At 39.2% G+C, this 13,731-nt stretch overlaps 1 protein-coding gene across 1 annotated transcript in view; it reads right to left on the reverse strand.

Annotated features, from left to right (window-relative positions):
- Positions 1–11,520: 11,520 nt before the first annotated feature.
- LOC117826496 (receptor-type tyrosine-protein phosphatase N2-like) overlaps positions 11,521–13,731 on the reverse strand; it is a 231,307-nt gene continuing 229,096 nt past the window's right edge. Inside the window, exon 23 of the mRNA XM_034702594.1 lies at positions 11,521–13,209. Coding sequence (XP_034558485.1) covers positions 13,138–13,209 — 72 coding nt within the window. The 3' untranslated portion in view covers positions 11,521–13,137. The remainder of the gene's footprint in view (positions 13,210–13,731) is intronic.

Raw genomic sequence — 13,731 nt, forward strand, 5'->3', positions numbered from 1 at the left:
GCAACAATTTATCTGAATTTTTTTTCTCTCTGAGTAGAAAAGTAACAAAGATTATCAATTCATTTCAGCCCCCAAAATCTTCCTGTGTTGTAATTAAATGTGTCTGAAATGAATGCACATTCAAAGTGATCAGGGTAGGATGTGGTAAGTAAAAACCCAAATACAGTTTCTGTCATCAAGAATTTTACAATAATATAATACAAAAATCAAACAAAACAAACAAAAAAATTATAGCATCCACTCAATCTTGCACTCAAATCTCTGTTCTCAGAATCATGACTTTTATTTTCCGAGACAAAGCGAGAATTCTAGCTTTCATCTACAGTATATATATATTTATTATGGCTACAATATCAGATCAACACATCACTTCCTACATTTTACTAATGAATGCAATAGATTTACTTATATGTCAAGATTAAAGTGTTATGAAATACTATTTTCTATGAATTTATGCTATATAAAAAGTGATTGATTGATAAAATGATTGATCATGCATTTCTAAAAATGTTCATAGTTATGGTTTATCTGCATCACCAGCCCTCTGACAGGAACTCCTCCTGAAACTAAAAATCACTGCCTTCTTCTACCTGATTCTGTGTTACATGTTGCAAAAGTCTTGTCGGATAAACTCCTAAACATGGGTTGACATTTTTTCAGGTGTGGGTACAGTACTTCAATTTCATCTGACATCTTCTGCAACATGAGTTGCACTGCAGTAGAAGCCACACACTGTGGTAAAAGCTAGCTAGCTGAATCTTCTTCTGCTGCGGCTGCTTCTTCGTCTTCTCTCTGTTTTATGGCAGGGGAAAACCAGTGAAGAGAACCACTACAATGAATATGATACTACCATATGCTTATTATGAGCTACCTATCAGTATTTCATTTTGTTAACCGGGGAAGACAACTGATTGCAGAGGGAAGCATAAAAAATGGCGGCGATGGTTACAGTAGTTACCGTGAAGCATAAAGTGGGATGGACTGACTGATCTGTTGGTGTGGTGCGCAGTGTTGATTTTATTATTGCTCTCCACACACTGTAAGAACAAAGCTGATAAATCTTCATCCTTACTTCATCACGTTTTCAACATCAATTATAAAAATGTGTGAGTGGGCCAGTCTTAAGAGAATCAATCAACACCAGATCATTACAGAGGTTCATATAGGACGGGGAAATAATTCCATAATGATAATTATCGTGACATAATTTTTCTAAATATAAATATTATTTTTTAAATAAAAAAATGATATATTTAAACCTGTAATTACAACCCCAACCAATGGAAAGATAAGAAGAAGACGACATGAACAGCCAATCATGTCGCAGGGTGAGAGGTAGGCGGGGCTTAAAGATGTTTGGAGCGTAATGTAAACACAGTTAAAACGAGCGACAGTGACAGAAGAAAACTTAAAACTTACAAGCTCAAAGCAGAGTCGTTAGTCTGACACTGTGCAGACTCAGAGTTAACTATTAACTTAATACACTTCATTAAATACACTTTGAGGATGTGGGTAAATAAGTCTGACTATGCAAAGTATCTCAACCTAAGAAAAATAAGAATCTACAAACTAAAACTTCACAAAAATCTCATCTTACATTAACGACCTGCTTCCTGTTAGCACCGTCAGAAATGAGGGATTCAAGAAGCTCATCAGAAAACTAAATCCAGATACAAACTAACAAACCATCCAGTTTATTCAACTTTCCCTCAGGACCAAAAATCGGCCTTTAAATTTAGATTAAATGATGATTTGATTTTTATCCTGGTAATTATCGATATCGACTGATATGAAAAAAAATATCATGATAACATCTTTTTTATTTGTCCAGCTCTAGGTTTACACCACCTCAAGCAGAACCAGACTCAGTCCTGATCAGATCATCTGCTGCAACTGCATAAGACATAGAGGAGGAAAATTCTTTGTTTTCTCACTCCTTTCAAACATTTAGTAGCCAAATCACACTCTTCTTCCAAACCTGCGTACACCTGCAGAGAAAACACTTTGTCGTCCAAAATTTCAGACTCCTCCATTAAAAGTTGTTGATTATACTTTTTGCTTACAGGTGTCCATTTTCATCGATGCTGGATTACATTTGCAGAGACAGAAGTGTTTGGTCTGCGGTCTGGTTCTCTTTCTCTCACTCTCTTTACGCACACACACTCACACACACACACACACACACTCACACACACACCACCCAGATGGTGGAGAAGCCACTCAGTCGCAGCTCTTATCTTTGAAAATTGCTCAAGTCTGCACGTTGAAAATACCTGCTGCTGCACTCTTTGATTCCCTGAGATGGCAGGCAGACATGTGTCTCAGTTTGTGTGTAACCATGTGTGTGTGTGTGGTTTTTTTTTGTGTGTGTGAGAGAGAGTGTTGAGCAGGAAGGAAGCCAGTTTGTGTCTGTGTGTGATTGCCACAGTGGGGAGTATGTCATCCAGTGCGTGTACGCTTGTGAGAATTAGGATTGTGCAAGGTGCTGTGTGACGTGAGTGTGTGTGTTTGTGTGTGTGTGTGCCAGATCCATGACAAGCCAACTGTGACAGGCTCTAATAGCTCTCAAACACATCCTTGTGTGTGCGTTTTCACTGTCTCTTTTTATCTCCTGCTCTGTTATCACCTCCAGTCTTCTTCGTGGTTTTCAGCTCGGCGCTTCTCTCCTCCACTGCCGACGCCACCCGAGCGAGACAGATAAAAGGAGGAAGTTGGCCAAGAAATGGGACTGATGGAAAGTTCTGCTGGGTGCTGAAAGTCTGAGCTCAGACCTTGAACACACACAGGGTGCCCATGTTTACAGTGTGGTAGTTGTGAGCTGGTCGATGAAAGACAACACTCACTTTGGCAGCAACAGCTGAAAAGCTGCCTCAGATTTTATCCAAAGAAAATGGTTCAGATGAGAGATTTTGCCACCTCATAACACAGATTTCACTTGCTCTAGTTGCAATCCTGCGTGCAAATCATTGTGTTCATCTACAAATCATCATGTCTTGTGCCTCAGCTGAGTACTGACTTCAACTGTGAACCAAAACTGAAACCTTTACCTGTCTTTTGGTCCGTTTTTTTTCCGTCTCCGCTCGGCTGCTGTTTGGCTCCCTCGAACGTCAACACCCACCGGCTGCATTTTCAGAACGCCGGACAGCCGGAAAAGTGGAGTCACAAGACCGAGGATTTCCTGCGATAATAACTGAGTCAACGGTTTTCTGCCTCCATGATGAGCTTCTCCTCATCCATGTCGTCTTTGTTAGCCTCTGAAAACCTCTAACCTGTTGACTCCATGCCTGGCTCCTCTTATTAGGAAGTTTTACTCCAGATTGGAAAAACTTGAAGGAGGACCCATGTGCAGAATTAATAAAGGTTTTAATAATAAAAGAACAAAATTCACTAAAAACTTACAAGAACTAAATCCAAAAAAAAACACGGGGAACACAAGGAAGATGTACAATGATCCAACACAGGACAGGGGAAACAGATATACTAAATACACAGAGTAATTAACCCAGGTGTGGAACAAAGGACACAGATGAAACTAATCAGGTTAATCAAAAAAGGAGGGAAACATGCAAGAGCAGGAAGTAAAACTGAACTGGAAACACAGGAATACAGAACTACAAAATAAAACAGGAAACACAATTGACAATAGGAAGACATAGGATAACTTTAACTAACAGAATACACACAGCGAGGAAACACAAAGGAAATCCACAAAATGAAACAGGGAACAAAGACAGATAAAACACATGGAAAACACTACACTAAACAAGGTAAACTTATGACAGTTTTGTTGTTGTAGTAAAGTGACACAATGGAGTGTTTTATTCTGTTATTCAACAAGATTTTTTAATTTTCTTTCATGCCTGACTTCCTGTCACACTAGATCTGCTCTGTGCAGATTGATGCGTCAAGCAAAAATAGATGTCTTGTGTAACTGCTGTGGAGAGTTTGGATTGTTGGAGCTGAACAGGAGCGGGAGCCAGCTGAAATTCACACACTGACTGGAAATGAAACCTATCAGCTCTGGTGTCAAGGTGGGACAGAGACAGACTGAATGGAGATCTGGTGGTAGTTAGCTGTAACAGAGGGTTTACCATTTACATGTATAATTCACCCTAAAGACAGATCCAGCTGGTGCCTGATATCGGACTTCCACCAGGTACTTGTCCGGTCCTTATCAAATCTGCTACAGTCTGGCTCCGTAGCAGGACCATCGGACAGCCAGAGTCATGCAACCGAGGTTTGCCCGCAGTTATTACAGAATCAGGGATTCTCCTCCTCCTCTCCTCATCCATGTTGTCTTTCTGGTCCTCTGAAAACCTCTGACCTGTTGACTCCAGGCCTGGCTCCGCTCATCATGACAGTTTGTTGTTGTAGTTAAGTGAAATACGATCTGGTGATAACACAGAGTGTTTTATTCTGAAAATTAACCGGATGTTTTCATTTTGTTTTGGTGAAACCTGACTTCCGGTCCCGCTCCATCTGCTCTGTTGAGATTGATGCGCCAATGCATCCAGCAAAAATAGAAGTCTTGCATCTCGGGCATGCCGGATCAGAGACACAGCTGGAACGCAACATAGCGGATCCAGTGGAAGTTAACACATTGACAAGAATAGAAACCTATCACCTCTTGTGCCATGACTGATCAGAAACAGACCTGACACGGATTTTGGAATTTGGTCGTAGACCTTAACAAACAGGGACTGTCTTACAAAGTTTCAGATGGTTAATGTTGTGGAACAGTTTAAGATTTGGGCTGAAAGAATACATGAAAAATGACCTTTAGTTTAACAGGGAACACTAACTTGGGTCTAGTGGGAGAAGGCGAGTACGTACGAGAGTTTTGCGTTAAGGGTGTTATCACAAACACGACCCTGATAATCTTGCTATATCCTGTTTAGTTGATCCATCCAAAAAGTGCAGTTTAAAAAATGCTCTCAGTGCAGAGACAAGAGTGAGGCATGTTAAAAGAGTAGACCCACACAGACTCTTCTCAGGGGACTGATTAGTGCTACTGAACTCTTTTCACTCAGCTGTTCTGTTTTATATTTCACCGCCTGCAGGGGGATTGACTGGAGTGTTAGGTGTAACTGACTCGCTTTTGAGGAGCTTCATAACACCACACAGAATCCAAACTGAGCTGTAACTTTTCATTTCACGTGAAGTATGCAAGCTGATTTCTGTTCTCACATCTACCATCAGAGGTCGACTTCACTGAGAGGGCTGCAGACTTTGTTCATACTCATTCGCCTTACAGCCACGTGTTGCTCTGGGGTGTGAGCCTGCAGTTGCGTATGAATAATAATGCAGGAAGTAGTTATTCAATCATCATCATTGAGCTTTCAGGTGCTTCATACACCTGCATGCAGCACATAAACTTCCAACCACCTGCACCTAGCCAGAATGAAGGAAATAACACTTTATTTTATTTCCTACAAACCAGCAATAAAATAAAACTCTCCTCCTCCCAACACATGAAACCACATTATTTCTCTCTGTGATCGTCCTTGATGTCCTCCGACACACATCATATCAATCCCAGCCTCATTCTCCTCCTAATTCTCCCACGTGCTCATGTCAGTCTGGTCCAGCAGCCGCACATCATTTGTAATTATGCAAAACAGTTATTTCTCAGCGCATGGAGGAAAGCAATTTTTCTATGCAAATGGTTAAATTCCCCGTGAGGGCCGCCGGTGGACGTGTGCGTATAAACGTGCTAATGATGAGTGACGGTGGGCGATATTGGGGGCACTGCACGTGCGACACCGATGAAAATGATCAACTAAATGCCAGAAGTGTCCTCACATTAGGTGAACCGGGCACAGGAGCTGAGGCCGAGCAGCACGGAGAGTCACACGCATGGCCATTAGTAATCCAATTGGATGAGGGGGTAATGAGAGGAGATCTGAGGGGTGATTTAAATTAAAATAATTTATTTTTTTAATTTCCTCCAAGTCTTTTTTAGATGCAGGGTGAAGTGATAATCGTTTGAATCCAGCACAGTGCCGTGCAAATAAACCTGAAGGTTGTGTGAGTTTAATTGCATTATAAATATGACTGTAAATTGAGCTCAAATCATTTTAACTGCCCCCATCACCTTCAGCGTGAAGTGAAACAACCTCCTGATTGCCGTGCTCAGCAGTTCTGACATGAGAGCGTACAGAAAACTTAGATTTCAGGGGATTTTACTGAGAGATCAGAACACAGCTGAGAAAAATAAGAACAAAAGCAGGCAGGGTGAGGTACAAAGGGCCCCTGAAGTCCTGTGAAGAGGAACTTTTTTATTGTGTTTGCAGAAGTGAATTATCTTGTGTGTGTAAGATAAGTACATTTTGGGAAGTAGTCATGTACACTATCTTTTATGGAAGAGGATTAGGGACACTGTGAGAAAAAATCTAGAGTCAGGCCAACACAATGTTGTAGTTTTTTTCAGATCTGACATTATTGATTTGTCCACAGGGAGTGCCAAAATCAACATAAACTGGGGCTGACAAATTATATATTTAAAAAAATTTCAATTAATAGCATGATTGTCCATAGTTAACTCTTATTAATTGCAAAATAATCACAACTTTTTTTATATCCCTTCTGCCTATGTACCTTGAAAGATATTTTTTTGAGTTTTTAATACTCTTATCAACATGGGAGTGGACAAATACGCTTGCTTTTTAAAAAAAAATTATATTTAATTTAGAAATCTTGGCAATAGTAGTTTTGATGATGTATTTTAAGCTCAAGTTTTCATGATTCCATATGTAATATCTATTATTTATTGCCTTCTAAAACAAATAGCTTCCTCCAAAAACTATTATTCAACTTTCTGACAAAAAGTGATTTTTTTTTTTACTTTCACTTAACATAACTGCTTTCTGATTACTCACAGGACAGCCATGGGTCAAAATCCCAGAATGTGCATGCTTGAATTGGGGATCAAAGAATTAGTGGCGTTCAAAGGAATTTGCGTAAACTCGTTATTAGCACATTAACATTGACAGCCCAAATAAAAACCTAACGTTTCTCACAGGAGCTTTAAAAACAGATATTTCAAAGGTCAGGTCTCACCATTTGAATGTTCAAAAATAGCCGTTTAGCTCCCCGGCGTCCTTTAAATGAGTGCTCAACAGCTGAGTGACAGCAGTCTGCTGCTGCTGCTGGAGACTCCCTGGTGGGTGATTTTGCAAACGTGTCTTTATGACTGAATATGACTTTATGTGCCCAGTAAACCCTCAGATAAATAACCTGCTAAAATGACTGTGTGAGTGTGACTGCCATTCACAGTGAGACACTGGCAATCATAGAGGATGAGTCACGATGTCCACAACACCTCTTATTGATCACTGAGCAGTCACAGGTCATCCAAATGAATCACTACACTCCTCGTGGACTGTGTCATGTAGGAACGACAAAATACGAAGCTGCAGACGTCCATGAGCAGCAGCAACAAAACCAACAGCCATGTTCCTTAAAATGTGAAATAATAACTATTTGATTGTGAACTGCACATGATGTACAAGATACATTTCAGGAAAGCTCTTTAGCTGATGGAAGAATAACTTATAGAATTTTAGATGAGGCATTGTGCAACATGATTGCCACATTAATTCTACAGCTGGATGCTCAGGCATCTTGTTAAGATGTTAAATTAAATAAACTCCATTACCCAAGGATTTATAGAGGACCACTATTTGAGTCCAAAGTATTCAGGGTCTGAACCTTGATTGAAATTGTGGGACCTTTTGAATGTGTAGCAAACACATTCCAGACTCATTTTAGATTCTGACAGATCCTGTTACAGTGTCTAGAGATTCGATTTATCACTGAATTGATATTTACTCCATAGTTCTGCTGCGGTGGGATCACTGCAGGTGTCTAGCATCAAGTAAGAAGCAACCTCCAGTGTTAGAAGGTGAGGATAATGTGGAAGCGTTAAACACTGCAGTTCCTCGACTGTCCACTTGAGGCTTGCCTGAATAGCTCATTTATCTATCAGCACACAGGCTGTGATTTATTTTAAAATAACATATTATTTTTGTAGATATTAAGGTTCTGAGTTTGGGATAATTAGGGGCATTGTTAACTTGACTGACAGGCAGGCACAATGTAGCTGTTAGCGAAAAAGCTAAAGGCCGGCCTTAGCTCCACCTCTTTGCCTCACTTTAGGTTGATCGAGAGTCAGCATTTACGCATCACCTTCAATAGGCTTCAAAACTCTGCATCAGAAATCAATAGGAAACTAGGTCCATGTTTTATACAGCTTGCAGCTTGCAGATGGGCACAAAAGTCTCAGTTTCACTGTAAAATGTAAGTTACACACTCATGCTTTCTTTAGAAACCTAAAATAGAACAGTTTTCTTGTAATTTAACAACAGCTCTTAAGTTGTCCAAAATATCATCATGACAGATTTGTCTGGTTTGTCCAAAAAAGGAGAAAAGGCCACTTTTAAAATTCACACTGATAGTTTCTGAGGCATTCAAGGAAGCTGGGAAATCTAAACGCTGATTGGCAGCACAATGGTTAACATTTTTGATGTAGAACACATCGTTAGCTTTACTTGCATGGAGATGTCTGTCACCAGGAAGTGGACGTAATTATGGCAGACTTTGCCTCGCCTGCTTTTGCTCTTTGTACTGACTGATTTCCTTGCATATAATAAAACCTGCTGATAAATGATTGGTCAATTGTACTCCAACTACTTGCTCTAAATGGAAACTAGAGCATTCATACTAAAATCCAAACCTCCTGATTTCAGGGCCTAAATTTTCATGTAGAATCTGTACTCGGGGTTGTGGGTGGAGATCAGAAGCAGAGAGATGCTGATGGAGAGAGGTGGGTAGTCCTGAGAAACTTTGACTGAGTGTAAAATAAAAAGTAAAGATAATTGTTGGTTGTTGTGCTGCAAACATCAGCTTCAGGATGTCAGTCATATCTCCCCTACCCTGGCGGCACCTCCAGTATTTTAGTGCTACACATAACAGCTGCTTCACCACCCACCCAGATGGTACCAATGATTGGATATAAATGCATCCTAAGCATAAATGTAATGCACAGTACTGGAAGAACAAAGAGACAGAAACTCAGAAGTTAGGATTGCATTACAATACTGCATCAACAATGAGACTTTATTCACAAGTTTACACCGATAGAACAAAATATCTTCTGTTTTTTATGCTTTTTGGTTTATGTACAGTGGTAATGCAACAGACCATCTATTGATCTTGATGGAGGGTGTGAAGAAAGAACAGCATTGGGGAATAGACACACTGCAAAGAAAATACTCTTTATGAGTTAACATGTTTGGTTTCTACTCTTATTAAAAACTGCAGCTGGAATTAGTTTTATTTTTTTATACAGTTGAATTTTTTCAGCATTTTCTAAACGTACATGACAGTACCTTAAAAAAGGCAGAAATAATAGGATCTAGTTCTTCTGTAAGCTGTTGTAAGGAGCATTTCTTGCAGCATGTTTTAATATTGTGATGAAAAATGAAGTCCATTCCAACAACATGACACCAGCTTGCTGCAGTGTTACATCATACTGATACTGCACCACCTTTCAACTCTCTTTAACCACAATCTGCACAGTTTAGAGATGATAATCCTTGGCTTTTGCACGTTTAAGGTCCTTGGAGATTCTCGTGTAATACATAGTCAGAAATAAAGTGAAGAGATTAACCAACATTTGATTGTTTACCTGAAAAGTTTAGCTAGAATCGCCTTGAGGCCACAACACAGCACGCCTATCTGCTGAATAAATAGCCATGCACTAGTAGCAGAGTGTTTGCAAGTCATATTATAAGTGATTCAAAAATAGATTGGACAAACATCTACGATTGGATCATTAGAGACTTTAAACTGTCCATTCACTGTCAGCCAATTACAAGCAGTGAAATTAAGTTGATTTTACAAAAACTGTGAGCTTGTTAACCAAAGTCATCTTCAGAGGATGTTTTTTTCCCATAAAGGTTACTCATGGTCTGTCAAGTTGAACCTGAATTTCTGATTTTGAACAAAATCTATAATAAGAGCTAACAGACCAATCAAATAATCACGCTAAATATGAGAAATGTGATTTAGAGGGTTTGGTATTTCAGTGCTTTTACTTTAAAACAAGGTAATTATATTTATAAAAAGAATAAGGGCCTGTGTCCACTTTCAGCTTCTTTTTCCACGGTCTATTTTTCACTGCGCTCTCAGTTGAAAATATTTAAACCTTTGGAATGTCACCCCTCCCTCATCGACCAATCAAATTCTAGAAGGGGTGGGACTTCCCAATCAACACCTACTGAACTCTTGTGTTTTGAAGGTTAGAATTTCAGGTTTTGAGCTGTTGCTAATGCCAGGACACAGTACCTTTCAGTAGTTGTTACATTTTCTTTGTAAAATTGAGGTCTGTCCTTTCTTATTTTTGGATTCTCATTTAAATCTCGGAATTCCGGCTCTGACTTTTATTTAAGAATGTTTCTTTGATCTCAGAATTCTGGTTCTAACTCTGATCTAAGAATGTTTCTTTGATCTCAGAATTCTGGTTCTAACTCTGATCTAAGAATGTTTCTTTGATCTCGGAATTCCAGCTCTGACTTTGATCTCTGAATTCTAAAATAAGACCCGCAGTTTTTTGGGGTGGAACTAATCCTCTTCTGTCCTACTAATACCCAGCAGTTTAAACAGAGGTAACGGTTACCACTAAGGGAAGCAAAAGTGCTGAGACAACTTTCATAACCTAGCAACTTTAAGTGCAGGTGAGAAATGCCCTAAAATCGAAGTTGTCACAAAACACTGTTAATGCACACAGGCCTTCGTACCCCATTTTGGACTATGTAGACTCTTTTACTTTTAACATTTCTGTGTATGGTAATTCATGCTGTTGTTTCAAAGTTAAGTTATTTTGGGTGTCATTATGGTTCATAGAAAATACTTATTTGAAGGGTCATTGATTGTAAGAAAGCTAATGACTGCCTTGGATATAGGCATGAAATCCAGTACAATTATTTGGTCAGCAGCTTTCAAAGGTGTAAGCACTTTAAATTGAATGATTTTAAATGTGTTCCCTTCATTTCATTTTGAGAGGAAATACATCTGGTTCATCTGAAGATGCGTTTGGGAAAACAAGCCGCCAAGTGTCACTGCAAACTAGTTTTAAATGCAATACAGGTTCAGCTACTGTACGTGTACAAATAATCCTTTAATGCTACATAGAAGAACTGCTGTTCAGAAGCAAGACTGTCCTCTTTTATCATAAAAGTACAAGTCTGAAACACTTCATTTCATAATGACCTCATCACAACGTTCTTCAAGAACACAAGATTACAGCCGTCAAAGTTATTCAAAGACTCTCACAAACTTTTGAACGGGAGGTAACTCCCTGCCCTTTACATTATTAAAGACTGCAGTGTTTATCAGAAGGATTTTCATTAAGAAGGGGCACAGCAAACCTTTAGTCCTCAGGTTAATCCACTGGAATAAGGCCATTCTGAAATGAAGTGCTGCACCTTAGCCTTGTTTCCACGTGGCTGGACAAATTCATCAACACATCTACTGTGTTTTTATTAAGGCAGACATGAGTGTAACTTCACTGACAAGCCACAACATTGGTCATCCACGAGAGATAATGATTCAGGTTAAGAAATACAAATATTGCTTTCACAAGGTTGATGGAATTTATACAATGGAAAAATTATATGTGTTTTTTAACTCATGCTCAAATCCAGTATTTTGTTTTCTTAGAGTCAGCTGAAAGTATTAGATGTATAAATGAATTATCACAAATTCTAAAGCAACATCCTATTTGTGTTTTAATTACTTAGTGTTCAGAAAAATACTAGTTTTAAGTTTTTGTGTCTTGTTTTGACCTCACTAACCAAGACTGTAGCTGTGTCCCAATTCAGGGTCCATGTCCTTGCAGCATGTCAAAAGCTTTTTGTAGGCTCCTTCAAGTGCGAACTACTTTTCCAAGGCTACGAATATGCTTCTGGTTCATCCTATGCAGCCTAACATATTCCATGATTATTCGCGTGCCAAATCAAATGAGATGGTGGACTTTCAAGCAGCCGAGTAATACGCTATTAAAAGTGGCATTTTCTTCCAACTCAATGGAATAGTGAGCGATATAAATGTGCTCTACGCTGAAGGATCCTTCCCCTGAATTAGGACACAGTTTGTGGCACTCCAGCGTACTGCATTAAAACATATCACACTGCATGGCACTAAAATCAGACACACAAATGACTGTTTGATATCGACATGATGAGAAACGTCATCCAAAAGTTCACAACAATGACCTACCAAGGGCGTAAATCTAGTAGACTGGCATACACCAACAGTACATGTCATTTGGGGGGATGGATTCATATCTAGGGCCACGAGTAAGGATGTTTTCATCAAAGATTTATCCATGACTTCTTTCTCTTTTCCTTTTAATTCCATTTTTATCAGAAGAAATTTGGAAAATTGAGAAAAATGATTGTGGCAACTTCCCAATGCAACATCCTCAGATTTGAAATATTTATTAGGAATAACCCCTTGAGATGCATACATCAGATTGATGGCATTTTCCAACTTACAGTACAAGAACACAAAAATATGAAATTCACAATGACTTAAACAGATTTAAGTAATTTTGGTGATACCCAAAATTGAAGAAGTTCCAAATCCAGCCAAATCTGAGCAATGCCCAGTAAGGTCAACTCTCACATGCTGACCCAAATAAACTCTGATAAATATACTCTTAAAAGAACATAGAGAAACATCTTTATAACTCAAAATGGGTTTAAATGTCACTTTGGAAAACAGGCTGCATGGATCAGCACAATAGGGGGAAGGTCTATCTATGTACACAACTGGTTTGACAGATTCCTGGCACAATGTTTACTAAGATGGAGAGAGGAGACAGGAAAGAAGAGGAGGCATTTCAAGAAGTTGTGTAAGTTGGACAGAAGGAAGTAAAGGAGACCAGAAAAAAATGGGATTAGAAGTAAGGAAAGGAGACAAAACAAGGATGAGAAGAAGGGGATGTTAACAGCAATTCAATTTAAGGTAACAGGAGATGGACACAAGAGGACGTTAAAACAGGAACGGTCTGCCAGATGAGACAGCATAGGAGGAGGAAGAAGAAGAGGGTCCATCAGAAGGAGGTGCTCCTTCCTACTGTGGAAGAGCTTTCAGAATGGCGTTCACTTCCTCAGCAACGGCCGTCAATGCAAACTCAAACTGATCCTGCAGAGAGACAAAGAAAAGGGGGAAGAAGAGAGTGAAAGGTAATTAAAGGAGCTGAAATACTCATGGAAGAAGTAAAACTACAGGAGAGGCTGGAAAGTCTCATTTAACTGATGTGTACTGCCAGAGAGCCTTTCTGAGGGATGATAAACCTGGTTTTACTGCACCTGGGCGTTGCGGAGAAATACTCTGTTACAGTTCAACATTAAACAATAAAGAATAAACTGAAATATGTCACAGTTTATCAAACTCAGTTTGGATTAATTTACATATTTAATACCGAAGTAATCCATACCCTACATTTAAAATTGGCCCTATTAAAATTGGAAGAGTCTTCATTTTGGGATTTAAAAAAAAATCTGCATTGCTAAGAAAACATTGTGAAATGATGCAGGTGCACATGGATCTGCAAAACAGGACTTGAAAAGCTGTTTCAATGCATGCCAAACCAGTATTTGGCTGTATAGCTTTGTAATGCAACGTCGTTGAACATCACCACGTGCCTGCTCAAAGTGCTCTTCA

Source organism: Notolabrus celidotus, chromosome 15 (genome assembly GCF_009762535.1).
Source record: "Notolabrus celidotus isolate fNotCel1 chromosome 15, fNotCel1.pri, whole genome shotgun sequence".
Classification (NCBI taxonomy): Eukaryota; Metazoa; Chordata; class Actinopteri; order Labriformes; family Labridae; genus Notolabrus; species Notolabrus celidotus.